The sequence below is a fragment of the Rhinolophus hipposideros genome, assembly GCF_964194185.1.
Source record: "Rhinolophus hipposideros genome assembly, chromosome: 26".
In the NCBI taxonomy this organism is placed as follows: domain Eukaryota; kingdom Metazoa; phylum Chordata; class Mammalia; order Chiroptera; family Rhinolophidae; genus Rhinolophus; species Rhinolophus hipposideros.
The window spans coordinates 18175521-18195710 of NC_138072.1; the positions used below are offsets into that span (position 1 = coordinate 18175521).

The 20190-nt window shown below is 40.2% G+C and overlaps 1 protein-coding gene across 4 annotated transcripts in view; it reads left to right on the plus strand.

Annotated features, from left to right (window-relative positions):
* PLD5 (phospholipase D family member 5) overlaps window positions 1–15401 on the plus strand; it is a 238635-nt gene extending 223234 nt beyond the window's left edge. For all 4 annotated transcript variants that reach the window (XM_081039295.1, XM_081039296.1, XM_081039298.1 and 1 more), the window contains 2 exons: window positions 5011–5125; window positions 8468–15401. In XM_081039295.1, coding sequence (XP_080895421.1) covers window positions 5011–5125; window positions 8468–8724 — 372 coding nt within the window. In that variant the 3' untranslated portion in view covers window positions 8725–15401. The remainder of the gene's footprint in view (window positions 1–5010; window positions 5126–8467) is intronic.
* The last annotated feature ends 4789 nt before the right edge of the window (window positions 15402–20190 follow it).

Here is a 20190-nt window from a genome sequence, read left to right on the forward strand (position 1 = left end):
GTAAATCCTTCTGGGAGGGTGGTGTGAAGTCGAGAACCCAAAGTGGTTTTAAGATGCGAGCAGTTAAAGGAGTTTCTGGTCCCAGCTCATGGTTTCTTTGGCAAATTGTCTCAGAAACTTAGTCAGCTTCTGCTCTATTTGCTTCCAGTCATTTCCATGTACCAGTAACCACAGCCAGCATTTTTTTGGTACATAATTCCTGAACTTGGTTAACTGTGCTTCCTCGCCCACTTCCCGTGCCTCTCTCCCTTTCTCTCTCCCTCCTCTCTCTCTCTTTATGGTAGTTTCCTCAGGCCATCAGACTTGCATGGTAAGATGACACCAATTGCCTGATCTTTCCTGCAGGACTGAGTCTAAACTGGTTACAGTCACTTATAAACTTACTCTCTACTATTGAGCTCTAAGCACAATCCACTTTTGCAGCCCTTTGAAATTCCAGCATTTCTGGTCTATCTGTTCTTTTTCATATCTGCTTGCAAACCAGCAAATCCCACCCTGAGCTTATTTATTTCCTCTAATAACTTTCTAAAGCACTAATAGCAACCAGCACTACAATTTGTTTTCCAATCCCCTGACTTATAGCCAAAGGTTCAAATAAGTGCAGGTTATGGTTTTACCAAATATTTTGTCATCTGGGTCTCCATCTTTCCATCCTGCTGCCTGCTGTCCATAGGGTAAACGATTGGCCAAACATCATTTATTAATATGCATCATTTATTAACTTTTTGTCATTGCCCTTATTGCAGCGTCCCACTTCACATTTTCTGGTTGTACGTTGTAAATACTTAATATTGTTTAAACAAGTGGTGGAATTTGTTATATTCATGAAGGCGTACAATTAGCCAGGCACTGCCTTACATACTTTATATGTATTATCTAATATTCACAGTTATGCTATGAAACAGGTGTCTTTTCCATTTTACAGACGTGGAAAATGAAGCATAGAGAGATTAAGTAACCTCTTTCAAGGACACTGGTTAGTAGTGAAGCAAAATTCAAATGCGAGTCTTTCTAATCCGGAGCCTGAGCTCGTAAACAACATACTCTGTGGTCTCTGCATGTGGCACAGATCACTAGAGTTGCAAAGTTCTCTTTTGTCCTTTCTGTAAGTATTAAAAAATACCATATGTTACATCTGCTCAGATACGTGAGAAGCTGCACATCTAAACTGTGTCCCTGAGGATCAACAAAGATATCCGATAAAATGTTTTTAGGTCCTTCATGCCGTTAAAATATTTTTGAAAGTTGAAATCATTAACAGTTTAAAAAGAAAATTCTAGAATTTTTTATAAATTCCAAAAGAACAATGCTTTTCCCATATATTTTCATCTTCATCTCCCTAACATTCTGATAATGTTGATGGAAAATAGAAATTCTTATCTCTGTTTAACTGGTTTTTGTAAACTGAGGCAGCCGTGTACATATCTGTGGGTTCACAAATCAGTGTCAGTATTGGGAATATAAACAGGTCTATGATTACTACTACAGATCTGTTTTCCAGGCCAGATTTGCAAGTGAATGAAATAACTAGAAGTCGGGTCAGGGTACCATCCTCTGCTTGGGACCAGACATTGAAAATGCTTGTATGGCCCCAGGAAGCCAGGCAGAGACAGGAGAATAGAGACAGACTGTGTTCAATACCTTTCCATGGACAGAGCAATGCTGGGAATTATTTTAGTTCAGGGACAGCATTTTTCAGCTAATGAAAGTGGCCGGTGGGGCTCCAGGGAAAAATCAAATGAGGCAAAGAACAGGTGTCTCATTCACCATCATATTCCCAGTGCCCAGCATGATGCTGGCACCGAATGTGTTGAAGCTGTGGATGAATGAATGAATGCATAAATGAAGTCCAAGGAGGGAGCTAACGAAGGCAGAGTGATAAGACAGGTTCTGTGAACTAGTGAGTGGAGAGAGCAGTGTCCACAACAAGGTGTGGGGGATGTGCAGACATTGTCAGCGCTTTCTGAGGGGTATACTGGGGCAGGGCAGCTGAGCGGTGACAGTCTACCAGGTGAAGTCATGCACATGGGAATTCAAGAGTTTGCCGTCACCGTGGTGCCATTGTCCAACTTATCAGGTATAGCAGTGTTTTAAAATATAGGTTTTATTATTCAGGTGTGACAAAGCCAATAGATCAGAAGATGACGGCCATCGAAAAGAGAGTTTGTTATATTCGCAGATCTCAAGAGAAGGGGGCACGCCATGCACTGGAGAGCCATAAGGGAAAATGCCAGGGTCATCCATGAGGCAGAAGGAGTGAGGGGAAACCTGCACAAGAGCCTTTGTTGTGGTTTCCATGGGAAGGAACAGGCAAGGCAGGATAAGCCGATTTAGGGTTGGCCACTGAATAATTTCAGCTGGCTTTGGGCCTAGGGCTGTCCCTGGGTACCTGGCATGGCCCTGGGGTGATCAGGGCAGGTGGGTAGTGGCCCAGAGTGTGAGCAATGATAAAGGATGTGAGTCAGAGCATATGGGCTCTGGATTGGTTGGTTGGCATACAAAAGGTAAGCTCACAGATGCGTTGTCTGCTATCTCTAGCAGTTAGCTGACCCCAGGAAAAGCAGCCTTCCAGGCCCAGTGAGGCCCCAGACCTCACAGCATTAGAATATAGAAAACAAAAGACATAATAAAGCAGAAGCAGAGAGGAAGGTGTGTACTGTGTATGGACTTGGTGCCTATGTTCCTATCTCCCCTTTCACCTTCCTCTCAGGCCATCTCAGTTGTCCCTGTCAACCCACTGCTTCCTGACCCCACTGCACCCCAGCTACTAAGGCACAGTCAGGGGAAAGCTCCTGTGTAAAATGTTAAGTGCTCTCACGTAAAACTTGCAAGAGATTACAAGGAAAGTAGAATCCATCATTATAACCTCTACAGTACTTACTCAACTTCATCTTTTCAACACCGATCATCACATCACTTGAAAAAAGCAAACATTAATAGTTACCTTTTGGACATTTTATGAAACTGAAACTCCGATCTTCATTTAAGGCAGGCCATGCATTTCGAAGCATCGAGATAAGCCTAGGTGACACATCAGCTTGAGGCCCTACAATACAGGTATCTACAATACAGTACAGGTGGGTGAGGAGCTTTTCCAAGAAGAGTGGGCATTGGAACTTTGCACAAAGCACAACTTCAGGAGACTGGAGTACTGATAGAGCAATGGTCTTGGACAGAGGCAGGGCCCCTCTGGCCTCAGGGGAGTGGGCTCCCCACCCCTGGCTGTGTGGGTTTGTATCCATGAGGGGACTCACGGAAAGACACTCCAACTCACAACGTTGCCTCAGTTGGCTGGGTTTTTATCTTTTAATAAATTGACAAATCACTTTTGAAATGTCTTTGCCTTCCCCTACAGCATATCGAGTATCTAACAGTATGTTAGTGAAGACCATGTGATTTGCACTGTCCTTTTAGTTTCCCAGATAAAGCCATTCCCCTCCTTTGGGCCATCTCCGACTCTAGAGCAAATGGTTTCTAAGTAAAGCCTCAAGCTGTGACACCATCCCTGACTTAAATTAGGGTGGGTGTATATTTTTTTCTTTTTCAAATCCATCTTGAGTCTACAGTAATCTGAAAAGGAAACAGTCAAGTGTGTGGACATGTGTTGTGATGGAATGTCCAAGCAAGGTGACTGCTGGCTGTTACCGAGTGGTGCCCAGCGTCAGGATTCACCTTTGACTTAAGAACATTCACAGGTTATTATCAGTTTGAAGCAACCCCAAAGGCTGTAAGTGAACCCTCCAAAGGATGCAGATTTTGTAGAAGACAGGAACTGAGGAAATAAGGTGACCCAGGCAGCATCACCTGTAACCATGGTGATATGGCCCTCGGACAACATTCCTCTTGGGTAGAAGATTGTGGCGTGTGCACATTGATCTCAAGTATTCTACAAAAACTCAGGATGAAATGTTCAGGGCTGGAAGAGACCTTAGGGATCACCTAGTTTATCAGCCCTTTCTCACCTTGAGGGGCAGGAGAGGACAAACGCATTCCTTCCCCAAACCAAATTGGAACACTTAGTTTTAAAACTGTAAATGTCATTTCCATTCCTAGGTATCAGTCCATTTTACTGTCTGCCTCTTCTTTCCTTCAAACACACATGACTCCTCCAGAGGTGTAAGACACTCCGGAAAGATTCCACACAGTTCTGAAAATGTTCACCGTTGTCCAATGTGGGAGAGAGCTGAGCCCCTCACCCTCGATGGCGCCTTCCTGTGAGCTCAGGCATAGAATGTGCACGCCTCAGCCAAGCACGTAACAATTTCAGTGCATTTCCGAGGCACAAGCCTACTCTTGCTGTCAGCCCTGTGTCATAGTTTCCCCATCCCTGGCTGTTTTGGGGGTCACATTAACATTGAAATTCAGGGTTCACAGTTTGAAGTTGATGTTTTTTGAGTGGCCTTTTAAAAAGAGCTCTAGACCTAGGTGCTCAGAGGAGAAGCATTTGTTCTGTTGGCAAAATCTGTTGATCTTTGCACATCCCCGGTTTAATCAGCCAGTCACTGGCACAGGCCTGCTGCTTTTTGTCATGTTTGCAACACGGAAGCAGATTCATGCAGTCCTCTGGCATGCTTGACAGAAAGCACCCTGAGGCCGACTTCAAATGCCAGTGCCTGATGAATAAGACGATAAGAACTGCACAACCTTCTGGCTCTCAACCTGAAAGAAAGAATGGCAAGAATGAAACTGTGTTCCTTTTGTAGCTTAAAAGTGTTCATTAGCAACTTGAGCATGCTAATTTTCTTTCTTGTTGCCTGTATAGATTTGAAAACAAAAATAGCTTCATCTGTATGAAGTGACAAGATTATGGATTAATAACCCAACGTGAAGTCTGTTGTCGATATTTGGATAAGAAACCCTCTTGTACTCTTGAACAAGACGAAAATTATTCTCTATTCACCTGCTTGCTTGCTTTCTTTCTTTTCTTCCTGCCTTCCTTCCTTCCTTCCTTCCTTCCTTCCTTCCTTCCTTCCTTCCTTCCTTCCTTCCTTCCTTTCTTTTGTCTTACAGAAATTTTTTGATCTGGAAAGAGAGAATGCTTGTGTTACAAAAGAACAAAAGAATCACACCTTTCCTAAATTAAACCGTAACAAGTACATGGTGACGGATGGTGCAGCTTATATCGGTAGGTGTCAGGACTGTGAGGGCCCTTAGGGGATCACACAGGTGAGTGGTGATCCAGCTATGCTCTTTGTACTCCGTGGTGAGGAAGACCCTGCTGGTGAGTGGGGGACCCTGGAGATCAGGAACCAGGAGGGTGAGGACAAAGAGCTCTTCAAACGAACACCTCCTCTATGGCTGGTTCATCTAATAGGAGACTATCTAAGATGTCTTTTCATAAATGGTTTGCAAAAATTATTTGGTCCAGTTGCCTCATTTTATAGGCGAGAGGTGAACGGCTCATCAGAGGTGAGTACTGGTGCTGGAACGAGGACAGGGCACCTTCCCCACAGACAGTACTATAGCTGGCCTGTCATGAGTGACCGGAAGGCAGATGTCATCAGAGTCTGGTGCCAAAATACTTCCTGGGCAATAATATCCCACCCTTGCTATTTTTTAAATGTCTGAGTTTAGACAATTTACTTACGCTCTCTAAACCTCAGTTTTCTCTTCTATAAAATGGGACAAATAATAGTTTCTACTTCATTGGGTGAAGTTTAAGTGGGATAATAGATGCAAAGCACCTGGCACATGGACAATACCTGATTCATGTTAGCTCTTTTTATTAAGGTAGTAAAGCTCCAGATGCAGGGAGATTATCTATAAAACCATGGTGCATACATCCCAAAACAGCAGCATGGTTATTACATTGTACACATGAAGTGGCATCTTTAAAGCAGAGAAGAAAAACATGTATAGAATGAAGGAACATGGAAACTTTTTGTTTTCCAAATTTAGTGAGCGAGTAAAAATGATGCCCGTTTCATTTTGTGAAGCACTTTATCTTATTCTCTCAGAAACATTGCCAATAGGGAGGGCGGCTTTTATTACCTGCAGTTTAGAAGTGAGGAGAGTTGGGACATAAGATGTGAAAAGACTTAAACCTGCAGATGTAGGGGGAAAAGAGCTGAGTCTGGAATCCAGCCCACCCAAAACCCTCCCCATCTGCAGCCCTTCAGAAGACACTGCCATCGGCCACTAGTGAGTGCCACCTCCTGGCTCAGTGAGAAGATATTCTGCCCTATTTTGGGACATCTTTACAATATTTTTTTCAATTACAGTTGACATTCAGTATTATTTTATATTAATTTCAGGTGTATAGCATAGTGGTTAGACATTTATATAATTTATGAAGCAATCCCCTCAATAAGACTAGTACCCATGAGAAACTATACATAGTTATTACCATATTATTGACTATATTCCCCATATTGTACTTTCCATCCCCATGACAATTTTGTAATTACCAATTTGTACCTTTTAATCCCTTCACCTTTCTCACCCAGCCCTCCAACCCCCCACTTATCTAGCAACCATCAGTTTGTTCTCTGTGTCTATGAGGCTATTCCTGTTTTGTTTGCTCGTTATTCTGTTCTTTAGATTCTACATACAAGTGAGATCATATGGTATTTGTCTTTCTCAGTCTGCTTGTTTCACTTAGCGTGATACCCTCTAGGTCCATAGTTATTGCCATCTTATTATTTATTAATATTTTGCAAATATTTATTTCCAACGTATGGCTTATCTTTTTCTTTTCTTGACAGTGTCTTTCACAGAACAGAAATTTTAAAATTTTAATGAGTCCAGCTTAACAATTATTTCTTTCATGAATCATGCCTTTGGTGTTGTATCTAAAAAGTCACCAAGCCCCAGTTCATCTAGATTTTTTCCTATGTTATTTCCTAGGAGTTTTATAGTTTTGCATTTTACATTTAGGTCTATGATCCACTTTGAGTTAACTTTTGTGAAAGGTGTAAGGTCTGTGTCTAGATTCATTTTTGCATGTGGCTGCCCTGTTGTCCCAGCACCATTTATTGAAAAGACTATCTTTGCTCTATTGTATTGCTTTTGCCCTTTTGTCAAGATCAGTTAATTATATTTATATGGGTCTATTTCCGGGCTCTCTATTTTAATGCATTTTTAATTGAGTTTATTTTACACATAGCACTTTAGCAAAACTTTAATTCCCTAGAGTGAAGCATAATTCTAGTATAAAAATATCTAAAGGGCATCAAGAGGGAACATTCATTGATAATTTAAATATTAGTATGTTCTGGAAATCTCTTAAGCCATCATTCAGGCACCTGCTGAGAATAGTGAATTAAGAGAAATCCACACTACACCTTGCATGGAATTATAGCTCCATTAAATTTTTACAAGACTTACAGAAGACTCCCCAAACAGCATCATCTCTCTAAGTTTTAATTCTCCAGAGTATCTGAGTCGATCTTAGCAGACTTGTCTGGAAGATGGTTTGAATTATTAGAGTGCTGACAAAGGGATAGTAGGCTGATTGATTGAAGGCACTCAAAAGGCTCCTTGAGGCCCATATACCTTTCCAGTGAGTTCAATGACACCTCACCAGGGTGTTCCTGAGGGTGGCTACACAGCTTTCCTGGCATCTGTGACCTCAGCATGCATTCTGAGAGCTAAAATGCAGTCTCAGAAAGAGCTGAGTGAAACTGCATCTGAACTGAAAAAATACTGAGGCATGTGTGTGATTTTGAAGTTAGTCAAGTGTTAGGAAGTGAACGGTAGGAGAAGGTGGTCACTCTGGTGTAGGAATCCCTCTGTAGATTTGTGAAAGCAGCCTAGAGCTATAATTGCTGAGAAGAACCTAATGAAAGCTTTTGAGAATAAAGATACAGGATTTTGGCTCCACCCATTGTATTAAAGGAAAAAGTTGAATTTCACAGAAAAAGGCTTCAAAATTCCATCTCTCCTCTGCCCTCATTTTGTCCCCTCCCAAGCTACCCTAAAGCATATTCCTATGTGTGTCTCCTTCCCAGAGTGTGGCCTGCAGACAAATGGAGCAGAGCTCCATTCTGTGTTTTGAAATAGGAGCTGGTTCTCCCCAGGCTTCAGCTTTTTCTTTGATGCCAAGCTTCTGAGCATGATAATTAGAATCCCTCTTGTGTATGTATGGATTAGATGTTGTCTCTAAGAAGGCAGTAATTGCTCACAGAATTTTTAAATGGATTCCTATATATTTTAAATGTTGTTATATTTAGTGTGTCTTGTGAACATCAATAAGAAATAACATTTACGGAAAAGAACAGCAGATTCCTTGTTTTGAGTTTCCAGTTGAGCAAGCTGAAGAAAATGACAAAAGAACATGCAAATATTAATATGCCATATGTAAGGCTTCTTGGAATTTTTTTTTTTCCTGAGCTGTTAACACAATTTAGTCTCCCGGTCATTATTCCCGGGTGTTTATTTTGTTATTTTTTAATAGAATCTGCTCTGTGTTTCATTATGTAGGGACTATTCCCCAGTGGGTCCTCACCATTATTTCCTTTGTTTGCAGGAAATTTTGACTGGGTGGGGAATGATTTTACCCAGAACGCGGGCACGGGCCTTGTTATCAACCAAGCAGATGTGAGGAACAACACAAGCATCATTAAGCAGCTGAAAGATGTATTTGAGAGGGACTGGTACTCACCCTACGCCAGAAGCTTACAGCCAACCAAACAGCCGAACTGCTCAAGCTTGGTCAAACTCAGACTCCCCTCAAACAAAACTGCCACATACAATGCGAGTGGGAAGGACCCCGCGAGTGTGTAACACGATCGAACACAATGACAGCTTGTATTTCATATTTATACATAAAGGACTTGAGGAGAGAAAATCAATTTAATATGTCTTTTTTAGGAGGAAAAAAAAAAGCACACTTACAGAAAATAATCTCTGAACGCCATGTAACATCTAACCACATCTTCGCGGAGTGTACATGAAATTTAAGACTTTTGTATTTGTTATTTCTGACAGAGAATGTCATTTTGGCTTGGAAGTTCGTTTTTACGTTTGCATACAGATTTTAAGACTTTGATGCCTCTTTCTTTCTAGTTTTAGAACTTTTTCTGCTGACTCACCCGGTCCAGTCTTAGGAAGCTTAGCATGTAAGCTCTTTAACCCCATTCTGAGAGAACTGACTGAGAAGGCAAAGTGAGGATCTCACCTTGAAGAAGAGATCAAACCAAGTATTTATCCTTATAAACCATCTCCAGGGCCTATATAGTCATCTAAGCATGAAATTCTCATGCCAGCTTTCAGTACCCTGGAAAAATACTCTTTTTGCCTCCCTGTTCATTTTCTTCTAATACTGTAGCTTTTATTTTGTATCGTTTTTCTTTTCACAAAAAGTTCTTATGATGTAGTGTCCCTATATTCACCTCAACACTAGTTCCAAGTGTGATAATATCTTTTGAAAGTGTATGAATTCCTCAGAATGAATACAAAATGGAAATAGCAGTCTTTAATTTTCACCTTCCAACTACATTTTTCCCTACCAAGTTGGTGGTATTTTAAAACCACAGCCAGCAATATATATCCTTTCTCTCAAGCTCAGAAAAACTAGGTAGCCACCTGCTAATACCCAGCAAGCTATTAAGCCTGCATTATGAGAATAGAGTAGTTTTTCACATTTTTGCCTAGTTCATGGGGTTATAAAGGAAAGATCTCCATGCGTCAGTGGATTTTAATTTCTTTAGAATAATTATGCTGTTAAGAGTATGCCAGCAAACGTTTATAGAGCTATTTAATATACCTTCTGCTGTTTAATATACCAAATGCTTTTCAGAGAAATGCAATTTAAATAACGAGCTTAACATATTTTACTAAGAAACAAAAATGTTGGATTATTGTTCTATAATATCATTGTATGTTGTTGTTTTCTATCTATACAATGTATAACTCTATATTAATGGAGACTGTTGCTACCCTAGAGAGAGCACGGCCTCTTCGGAGCCCAGAGCTATCAGGCTGCCCGGTCTTGTCACCTGACTCTCTAGCCTGGAACTCCCTGTGCTCCTTGGCCTCGGGTTTCTTTTGGTAATGTAGGGACAGTAAATACTCACCTACCTCGGGAAGATGTTGTCATGGTAGGAAATATTTATAACTTGTTTTGAAATCAAAAGAACCTATATAAATGCAAAGCATTATGATGCAGAATCTTTTTCTTGAAATAATTTTTGTGGTATCCTGATAGAATCAATACCAGGTTCTCCCGGAGAACCTCCAAGGGGAAACAAATCCAGTTGCAAATGTGGAGGAACACAGCATTGCCAAAACCCTGCTGGAGATCGTCATTCCTGCTGGGATGGTCATCAGTTTGTCGGGTCTCTTTGGCTTGAAGAACACCAACACAAAACTAGACATTGTGCTAGGGATTATCTTTAGGACTGGCATATACATGTGTTTTCAGAGCAAAGAAAAGCAATCTCAATGACTTTTTTCTATTTCTAGATTTAATTTCTAATATGCTAGAATGAGTGATGAAGGAACCCATGAATTTTATCCAGTGGGTTTGCTTGGTGTACAATGCTATTGTTGGTCATCCAGCAATCACATAACTTTCATTCTTGTTGTTTCCAAGTATTGCTTTACTGGATGTTTAACAGGCAGTGAAGAGCTGGAAGAGAGCTGTATTTTAAGGGTCACATTTTTTATGAATGAGTGGGGGATTGTTAATGAAACGCTTCATTAATAATGGCCAGCCCGTAAAATCTAAATATTTACCATATACCCAATCTCTGTTTCTGTAGGGAGCTATCCAGCCAGTCATCTCAATAAAGTAAAGGTGGTTTGGGTGATGATTAAAAAGGAAGAAGGCAAAAGAAACCAAGCCAAGAGCAGGCATAGAGACAAACACACCAAGTTCAACCCTGGGCCAAGAAAAGCAACTGGGGCTGAGTTTGTAAAGGACATGTGAAGAGCTGAGAGGTAGTTGCTTCCTTGTCAGTTCTCAAGTTGTCTCCTGGAGTATTTGTCACAGCCACGTTACGTGCATATGCTTGGTGTCATGGGACCTCTTCACTGTCACTATCTTTATATGAAATAGGAGAAGAGAAATTTGTCCTTAGCCAAATGACCACCATTGCCATTTCCCTCTGAGCCCCATCAAACAGGTGACACCAGGAACTGTGCCCCAGGATTTTCTGCCATGCACCAGCAGCAGCAGCTCTGCCTGCCTGCCCAACAGCCCACCTCTTCAAGGTGGTACAGGCGGCAGCAGCCAGGCCACCAATGCCAGGAGGCAAGCGGGCTTTCTGTGGCAGCCACAAAAACAGCCCCCATGCAGAGTGTCCTAAAGGGGTACGTATCTCCTAAAGGAAATCTAATTCTGCAGAACTTTCTTTTTCAGTTGGATGCTTTCTGGACCCCTCTAGAAGTGGTCTTCCTCTTTTAAACTGTATATGCTAAACAGACTACGGACTTCCATTTCTCCCCCACAAATGCCCCAGGAGTTATTTCCCAGGGGGTTGGGGGAAGAAAAGCAAACATAATCTGAGACTGTATTTTAGATTTCTGTGCGACTGACATTAACCTAGTGCCTTATTTATTCTCAAGCATGAATTTTAAACAGTGACCACTATATATATGAGTATACTTCTGCTTACTGTAGAGTTCCATAGAACTTCTGATGGACCTTCCAGCTGAAAACTTGCATATGAGTGTCTACAGTTTTTATGTATTCTGCTCTCCCAAGCCACACAACTTTGATCACCCCCAAATCAAACCATTGACACACACTGTTAAATATCAATACTGTTGGCTTTCACTGCACTGCCACTGTCCACTAGCATACCAAGTAATTGAACATGCTTATGAAACCGCTGGAGAGGACGTGGAACATTCTGGATTATACCCATGCTCTGTAAACTGTACATTGAGGGTACCTGAAAATGATAAAAGTGAGGCACACTGAAAATGTCCCCACTGTCTTTGGAGGACCTTGTAAAGAGACATTTCAGGGACTTCCAAAGTCTTGTGGGACACAATGAAAACTGGTGTCTTTAAAAAGTCAAAGAAGACTCAGTAAAAGAAACGAAAGGGCTGTGGAAAAACGTTGCATCTCTGTAGCTCTGGCCCTACTTTTCCCATTTGGGCAGTATTTGTGCTGTTGGTTGTCTCACTTCTGATTTGGTTCTTAGTGAGATGGGTCTGATCACATTTTGGGCTGATCTTACCGTTTGAAAAACGTGTTTTGTTACTGCAGTTACTGGTTTGTTAAAAGTGCCTCAGTGAACCTGGGAGTGACAGAAGCTCATTTCCCGCCTGCCTGTGGCTATACTCAAGTGACTCTGATTCAGTCTGAGTTTTCGGTTAGCGTTTTTACTGAACTAAATTCCAAGGGGGGAAAATTAAAAGACTATAAGAATTTCTTGATAAGATCAGACCCAGGGTCCGTCTGTCTCAGGAATTCGATCCCAGAATCTGCTTTTTTATCATATGTAAGACCACCTGTGTGAGTTTTTGTCCAAAATCCATTCCATTATTATTAACATTTAAGGAATGGGAAAAAACTGCCTTCACTCACAACAGAACAGTCATCTTCTGTAATGAAAGATACTTTGTTATTGCTCACTCAAACTCAGTTCCTTACAAACAGCCCTAGATATTGTGGATCAATGGTCGATTCTTTGGTTTCCTGTACTTATTCTCAGTGACCTTGTGCACTTTACTAGAAGCCATTTTGAAGGAGAGATTAATGGAATGTTCATTTGGCCTAAGGCAGATTGGATAAATTAATCCATATTCAGCATTTTTGCATTTGCTGTGATTTAGCATATTTCCTTTTCCTTTTATATGTTGGTAACCAAATAGCTATTTATTATTTTCACCTAATTAGTTTAAATTGGTGGAAGATTTTCAATAGCCCCGAAGTCAATCCCAGTTCATAGCCTGCCTTTTCCATTTGAGAGAATTTCCATCTTTGGCTGAATTATGAAGATAACTGCTTTTTATGGTGACTAGCTAGGTAGGTATTCTTCCGAGGTTTCTTGAAATGGCAAAAACTGAATTTTCTTATTTTTGACCCATTGGCAGTCTTATATTTATGGAGTTCTATAAAAGGTCACTGATCACTTTTATGCTCCTTTTGGCAATTTGATGAAAAGAACTGTGAGATTTAATTGGCTATTATGCATTTTCTTTTGCTATGTTCAACTACTAAACTTCTAATTCTTTTACAAAGGATATCTTGAATTTTTAATGTTTCTTTATGTAAATAGGATAAAGTTGTACCTGGACATATCTATATTACTAACCTTAAGATACCTAAATAAATTGGTGTGATAAAGGGCTGAATTTGGAGACATCATTAAAAGTCTCAAACCTTTCATATAAGCAAGTGCTGAATTTTTTCAGAAGTAAATATGTGGTTTTCTTTTCCATTCTGTGAGGTGAGGCATTTATTTTTCTCTTCAGCTTGATCTTAGAAACAAACCACTCTCTTATGACTTCCAAGCTGTACTCGAAGTGATGAATTAAGTCTGCAGCTGGGCCAATGGGCTATGTTCCCAACATTTTGTATATTTGCCCAAAGAGGCATCTTAGTAATGATATCCCTGTCTTCATATATATATATATATATAAAGTTTGTTTCCACATATAAAGTTTGTTTCCAATATGTCTTCGTTTTGAGTAAATAACTGATAGGTGGTTTTTTTAGTGAAGAAAACTTTGTAGAGACCTGGCTGTATCTTCTGGCCCAGTGATAGAACTGGCATTTGTGGATATGATTTCAGCTGCCTCCTATACTTTCCCACCACGCTCTCTTCTTTCCAGACTTAAATCCATAATCAAAAACACCTGGTATCTACCTGCTCCATAAACCCATACTGAATCACAGGTTCAGAAGCTACCTTAACAGCCATCAGAATCAACTCCAAAAGCACAGGTTCCCTTCCCATTTTGCCAATCAGAAGTTGAGGGCCTGCTCATGTTTGAATGCTTGCTACAGTGCCTTCCACAAGACCCATTCAAAATGCAATTTTGTTGATTTGCTCATCTAAATCATGTTTGAGGAAAAGTCTTCTCTCTGAAAGAATGTGTGTGGTACGTGCATAAGGTGGGTACCCTTTTTGTAAAGAGAAAAAATCTGAAGAGGCATGCTTTTTTAAAGCTGTCATTTGAGAGTTTAGCAAAGGCTTAACAAAGCCAACTGAATCTGCATAGTTAATAATAATTTGATTTGATCAACATTTTCTGAATCCTTCAATTTATGGTCTTTTTTTTTATTGGGCTAACAGTTTGATGAGAGACAATTGTGTGCAAGGAGTCCAATTAAATCATGGTAAGGGTGAAGATTATTTACGATTTATTTTTATTTTATATGAGAGAAAAATTAGTAAGCGGAAAAGTTTTCCTTTTATAAAGTGGATACCTGGCTCTCAAACCCATTCCTTTTAGCTTCAGACATTTTGAGAAATTGTTAATTCCCTCATGGACTCTACTATGGGTAGTTATAAGGAATGGTTGAGAAATTCTGAGCTTATAAGATACAAACGCAGCCACACCTGGTTTCTAATTTAGAGTGTCCCCACATACGTATACAATAGGTCTTGGGAACATGACCTCAATTTCCAGGATTTAAAATATTGAAATAATATATGACTTTCCAATATAAATAGAGGAAAAAGTTATTTAAACACAACTCAGAAAAATATCTTCCAACAACATTTATGTGAGTCAAAGCTTAATCCATAATTTTACTTTTACTTAAAGGCAGAGGTTACCTGCTTCTTTAGAAAGTACGTTACTAAGGCAACATCGCCCCCCCCCCCATACACACACACAATGTAATAAAAGAATGCAGTACCGTAGTTTTGGGGAGATTACGGTATAAATAGAGCACTTTGAAAATCTTCCATGAGAAAGTGTCATTGTGAAACAAAAGCTGTTTTGTCCCCAGAAGCTGTATTATCCATACTTCATGAGTGGATCTATAGTTTTCCTGGATATCTGGAGAGAACACACTCATATTCCTGCATGAACAGAATCATGTTTTCTGTCATGTGAACTCTCCATGCTGGTCATAGTTAATTTTACCAAAGTTCATGCCTGACTCAAAGAAACCCATTTACAGGCTAGGGAGTGGCCTAGGAAAGGAGACATCTCTAGCCCTGGTATTCTGGTTGGATGGCCCCTGGCCCAGCCAACCAGAGCCCTCCTTCAGGGAGTCTGAATATGAGGCATGGAAAGTAAAAAAAATGAGTAGTGCTGAGAGCAGCCAAAATAGAGAGAGGAACGAAGTCACCCTAATGGTACCACCTTGCAACAGTAATGGCAACTACTTAACTTCTGCAGTTAAGACAAGTAAGAGTTCTTATTGATTCACTGTCTCTGCTCTTAGGTTACTGAAGTAATAATGGTAGATTTTTGAACAATGAGGCTGGACTTTGGGTTGCTTTCTTATCTTCCTTATTTTCTTATGTATCAACACAAATAAACTCACATTAATTGAGATGACCTGACTGCATGTCTGTTCTTTGCAATCCGGAGGGGCCTAACATATTTACTAAAGTTAAAGCTATGCTTATTTTTAGGTAGCAGGGAAGTAAATGATGAAATAAAAGAAGCACTATAGTGGGCGACTGGTTGGCTCAGTGGTTAGAGAATAGTGCTCATAACACCAAGGTCACCGGTTCAATTTCCACATGGGCCAGTGAGCTGTACCCTCCACAACTGGATTGAAAACAACAACTTGACTTGGAGCTGATGGGTCCTGGAAAAACACACTGTTCTCCAATAGTCCCCAATTAAAAACAAACCAAAAAAACGGCACTGTAGTGTACCATGTTTTGATTAGATATGGACTCCCATTAGAAATCTTCATATTGGCTAGCCCAGTGGCTCAGGTGGTTGGAGCGCCATACTCCTAACATCAAGGTCTCCAGTTCGATTCCCATATGGGCCAGTGAGCTGCGCCCTCTACAGCTAAGATTGTGAACAACAGCTCACCCTGGAGCTGGGCTGTGGTAGACTGCTGCAGGCTGCTGTGTGTTGCCACCAGCGGCCGGTAGCCAGTGTGAGTGGCCAGCAGCCAGCGTGAGTGGCCGGCAGCAGCCAGCAAGAGCTGCCATGAGCTGCTGTGAGCGGCCGACCAACAACTGGCGATCGACTGCCTCAGCCGGGGGGGAGCACAAGGCTCATAATACCAGCGTGGGCCAGGGAGCTGTGTCCTACACAACTAGACTGGGAAACAATATTTGAAAGGAGGGGTGAGGGGATGGGCGAGGCGGAAGAAGGGAGGAAAAAAGAAATCTTCACAGCAAATCACCTGGATCCAATGTATAAGTGTTAAATATCAAATCAATTGCAACCAAATACCCTAGACTCATAAAGATAAATTAGAAGTGTTGAAAAATGGACATTAAAAAGCCATTTAGAAGATGAGTACATGATAGACATAGAGATTGTTAGAGCTGGAAATAAAGTAACTCTTAAATTACAAACTCATCATTTTTATATGAGTAAAATGAGGCACAGAACACACACAGAGTTAAGTAGAGACAAGTGTTATAAACTTAGAAATTGTTTGTAAATATATATTTCAATGATTGGCTTAATGCAAACATTGCTAATAATAAGCTAAATATTTGGGGTAAATGGGTAGTTTACAGGGATTTGTAAAAGATGGAGGTGAAATTACCCCTAAGAGGGCTGACAAAGATAGATGGGTCTTTAAGATGTCATAGGAGGAATTGGAGGAGTCAGGGGTGGGGTCAAGACACATTTAGTCTGGCATCTCTTCCTACTAAATTTAGGAATGGATTAGTAATATCAGTAGAAGGCCTACAATCATGTGCTCTGTTTCACATGTAGCCTATAGGCGCTCATTCAGAAGTTAAAGAGGCTTCCAGTCAAGAGAGCAGAGTAGGTAAATACTTACCTCCTTTCACCGCCACATTAAAATTACAACTAAACTGCAAAACAACCACCACTGAGAATCGCCTGAAGTCTAGCTGAACTAGACTAGAAATCCTATGACTGAGGACATACAGAAAAAAGCTACCTCGAGACAGGTAGGAGGGGCTGAGACGCGAAAGGGGCTGGTAACACACCCATGTGTGGCAGTTAAAAATCAAGAGGGGTATCTCAGCTCTGGAGGTCACCCTTGAGGAGCAAGGGGTCCAAGCTCAAACACCAGGCTCCCCAGCCTAGGGTTTCAGTGCCAAAAAGAGAAGTCCTCACCACTTCTGGCTGTGAAAACCAGTGGAGATTGTGTTTGAGTGAGAACGAGGGTGGACATATGGGGAGGAACTGAAGTGTCTGGCTGCAGAATGAGGGCTGGACAGACAGCTTTCTCTCAGACAGATGTCCTGGCAGAAGCCATTGTTTCTTTGTTGAGCCCTCGGCTGTCCAGCATGCTGATGCAGGCGGCCACCATGTATGAGTCTCCATTAACTACCTAACTGTTCATCCCACCCTGGTGATTCCCTGATACCTCACCCCTATCAACTTGTGGGCCCACCCAAGCCATGTCCAACGTTTTTTTCCATATAAATGATCTGTCTTGGTTCATACTGTGGACTTTCCTAAAGTCTCTCAAAGGTTCCCAAGCCTCAAACAAGCAGCATCTGGCCTTGGCATGCCCCCGTACTTCTTGCTAAGCAGCCCAAGCCCAGCACTAGTGGAAATCACCTGTAGACCACTTTACAACTTATACCAAGTGGTCCCCGGCAGGACACAAGCAGCAGCTGATCTTGGCCTGTAACAGAGCCCCTCCCAAGAGGCCCCAGAACCAACAGACCCAGGGGTGAGCTTCAGACCACACCAGAGCACCACCTTCACAGATGACACATCCAAAGGAAAGACTGGGAAGACACCAGAGCCCTGCTAAATAAAGCAAATCCTGCTCCATAGTGTCAGCCCCTGTACAACAGCTCCTCCACTACAGTCACAGCCAGTTCTCACAATCAATCAGCCTGGGTGTCAGTCTCTCCCATTGACATGCAAGCAAGCATCAACCAAGGTTCAACAATTGATTATCTCAATAGATACAGAAAAGTCATGTGATGCAATTCAGTGTTGATTTATAGGAGACAAATTGTCAGCAAATTAGGAATAAAAGGCAACTTTTTTTAATCTGAAAAAGGGTGTCTATGAAAAAATATCAGAATAAACATCATAAATGATATCCTTCTGAAATTAGGAATTTAATAAGAATGTTGACTATCACCAATTATAGGCCAAAAATTACTTGAGGTTATAATCAGTGTATAAGGCAAGTGTAAATACACACATACATATGAATACATGACATAAGACTTCAAAGGAAAAAATAAAACTTTTTACTCACAGATGATATAATTTAGACTGTAAAAACATCCAAAGAATCAAAAGATAAACTCTTAGAATTAAAACTTTAGCAAGACCTCTGGACATAAGATCAACAAACTGATTTCTATATACCACCAACAAAGAAAAAATGAAATTTAAATTATACAGTTTACAATGGTATAAAAACTTACATGCCTAAGAATAAATATATTTAAAGATGTGTAAGACCTACGCATAGGAAATTAAAACGCATTGAGAGAAAAATAAAGAAAACCTAAATACATGTTAGGGTATGACACTTTTGGAGGTTATAAACTCAATATCTTAAAAATGTTAATTCTTCCCTGAAATGATCTATAGATTTTATGTAATTCCAGTCAAAATCCAGACCAGGTTTTTTATTGAAAATGATAAGTTGATTGTAAGACATATGTTAAAATACAAAGGACAAGATTAACCAAGGTAGCTTTAAAAGAACAAGGTGGGAGAATTCATCCTACTAGTTATTGAGATTTATTATAAAGCTACAATAATTAGGACAATGTGGTTTGGTGCAAGAATGAACAAATAGACAAATGGAACATACCAAAAAGTCCAGGAACAGACACATGCGTATATGAACAGTATATTTACAACGAAATAGGCATTGCAAAGAAAGAATTTACCTTTCAGTAAAATATACCATATTAGAACAAAAAAGAAAAAAAATTGACCCCCTACTTCACAGCACACACAAGAAATCAATTATAGGTGGATGGTAGATCTAAATGTAAAAAAAGAAAACAATGAAGTTTCTAGAAAATAATAGAACATCTTCCTGTACTTAAAATAGGGAAAGATTTCTTATACAGAACATATAAGTTACCACAAGAACCACTATAAAGGAAGTTGTGTATCAGATCAGACTACATTAAAATTAAGAAATTCCATTTACCAAAATACACCACTAAGAAAATGAAGACAAACCACAGAGTGGGAAAAGACATATACAAAAAATAATTCATAAAGGGCTCATATCCAAAATATAGAAGGAACTTTTAAAAATCAATAAGAAAAAGATTAACAATCCCATAGAAAAAGGGGCAAGAGGCTTGAAAAGGAACATCATAAAAGGTTATATACAATTATCCAATAAACATATGAAGAGATGGTCACCCTTGTGAATAACTGAACTATGTAGATTAAAACCACATGTAGATATATATATGACACTATCAAATTGGCAAAAATTTTAAAAACTGACAATGACAAATTTGGGGAGGTTGTCGAGCAACAAGAACTTTCACACACTGCCGAGAGGAGTACAATCTCATTGGAAACTGTCTTTTTTTATTATTATTAAGTTGAGCATGCTCGTGCCTGTGACCTCACAATGTTATCTTTACATGTAAAACCAATAGTTATAAATGTACATATATATTGAAAGAACAGCACTATTCATAATAGCCAAAAACTAGCAACAACAAAAAAGACCATCAATGGTAGAATGGATACATTGGGATTTATTCATACACAAAATTATTAAAAAGTAACGAAAATGAATGAACTCCAACTATATGTAACACTGTGGTTGAACCTCACAAATATAATGGTGGCCAAAAAAAGCCAGACAATACACACAAAAGATCCAGCATGCATCCATTGATCAGAAGTTCAGAAATGGGCAAAAATAACCTGTCGTGGTCAGGGTAGTGGTTCCCTTGAGGGGATGTAGGGTAGTGAACTGGAAAGAGGATGAGGGAGGTATCCAGGGTCCTGGTGCCACGCTGTGTGATGGCACTGGAGTTTGAAGTCAGGACTTTGTGTCTCCCAAATGTGAACTTTTTTGTTTTACATACCTACCTGGTCTAATACTGCCTTGCACAGCACCGATTTATTCTAATGTCACCTGTCTCTGAAATATTTCCCTTAAAATTATATACAAATGTAGGATAACTCACACGTATCTGTTAATATATTTATTTG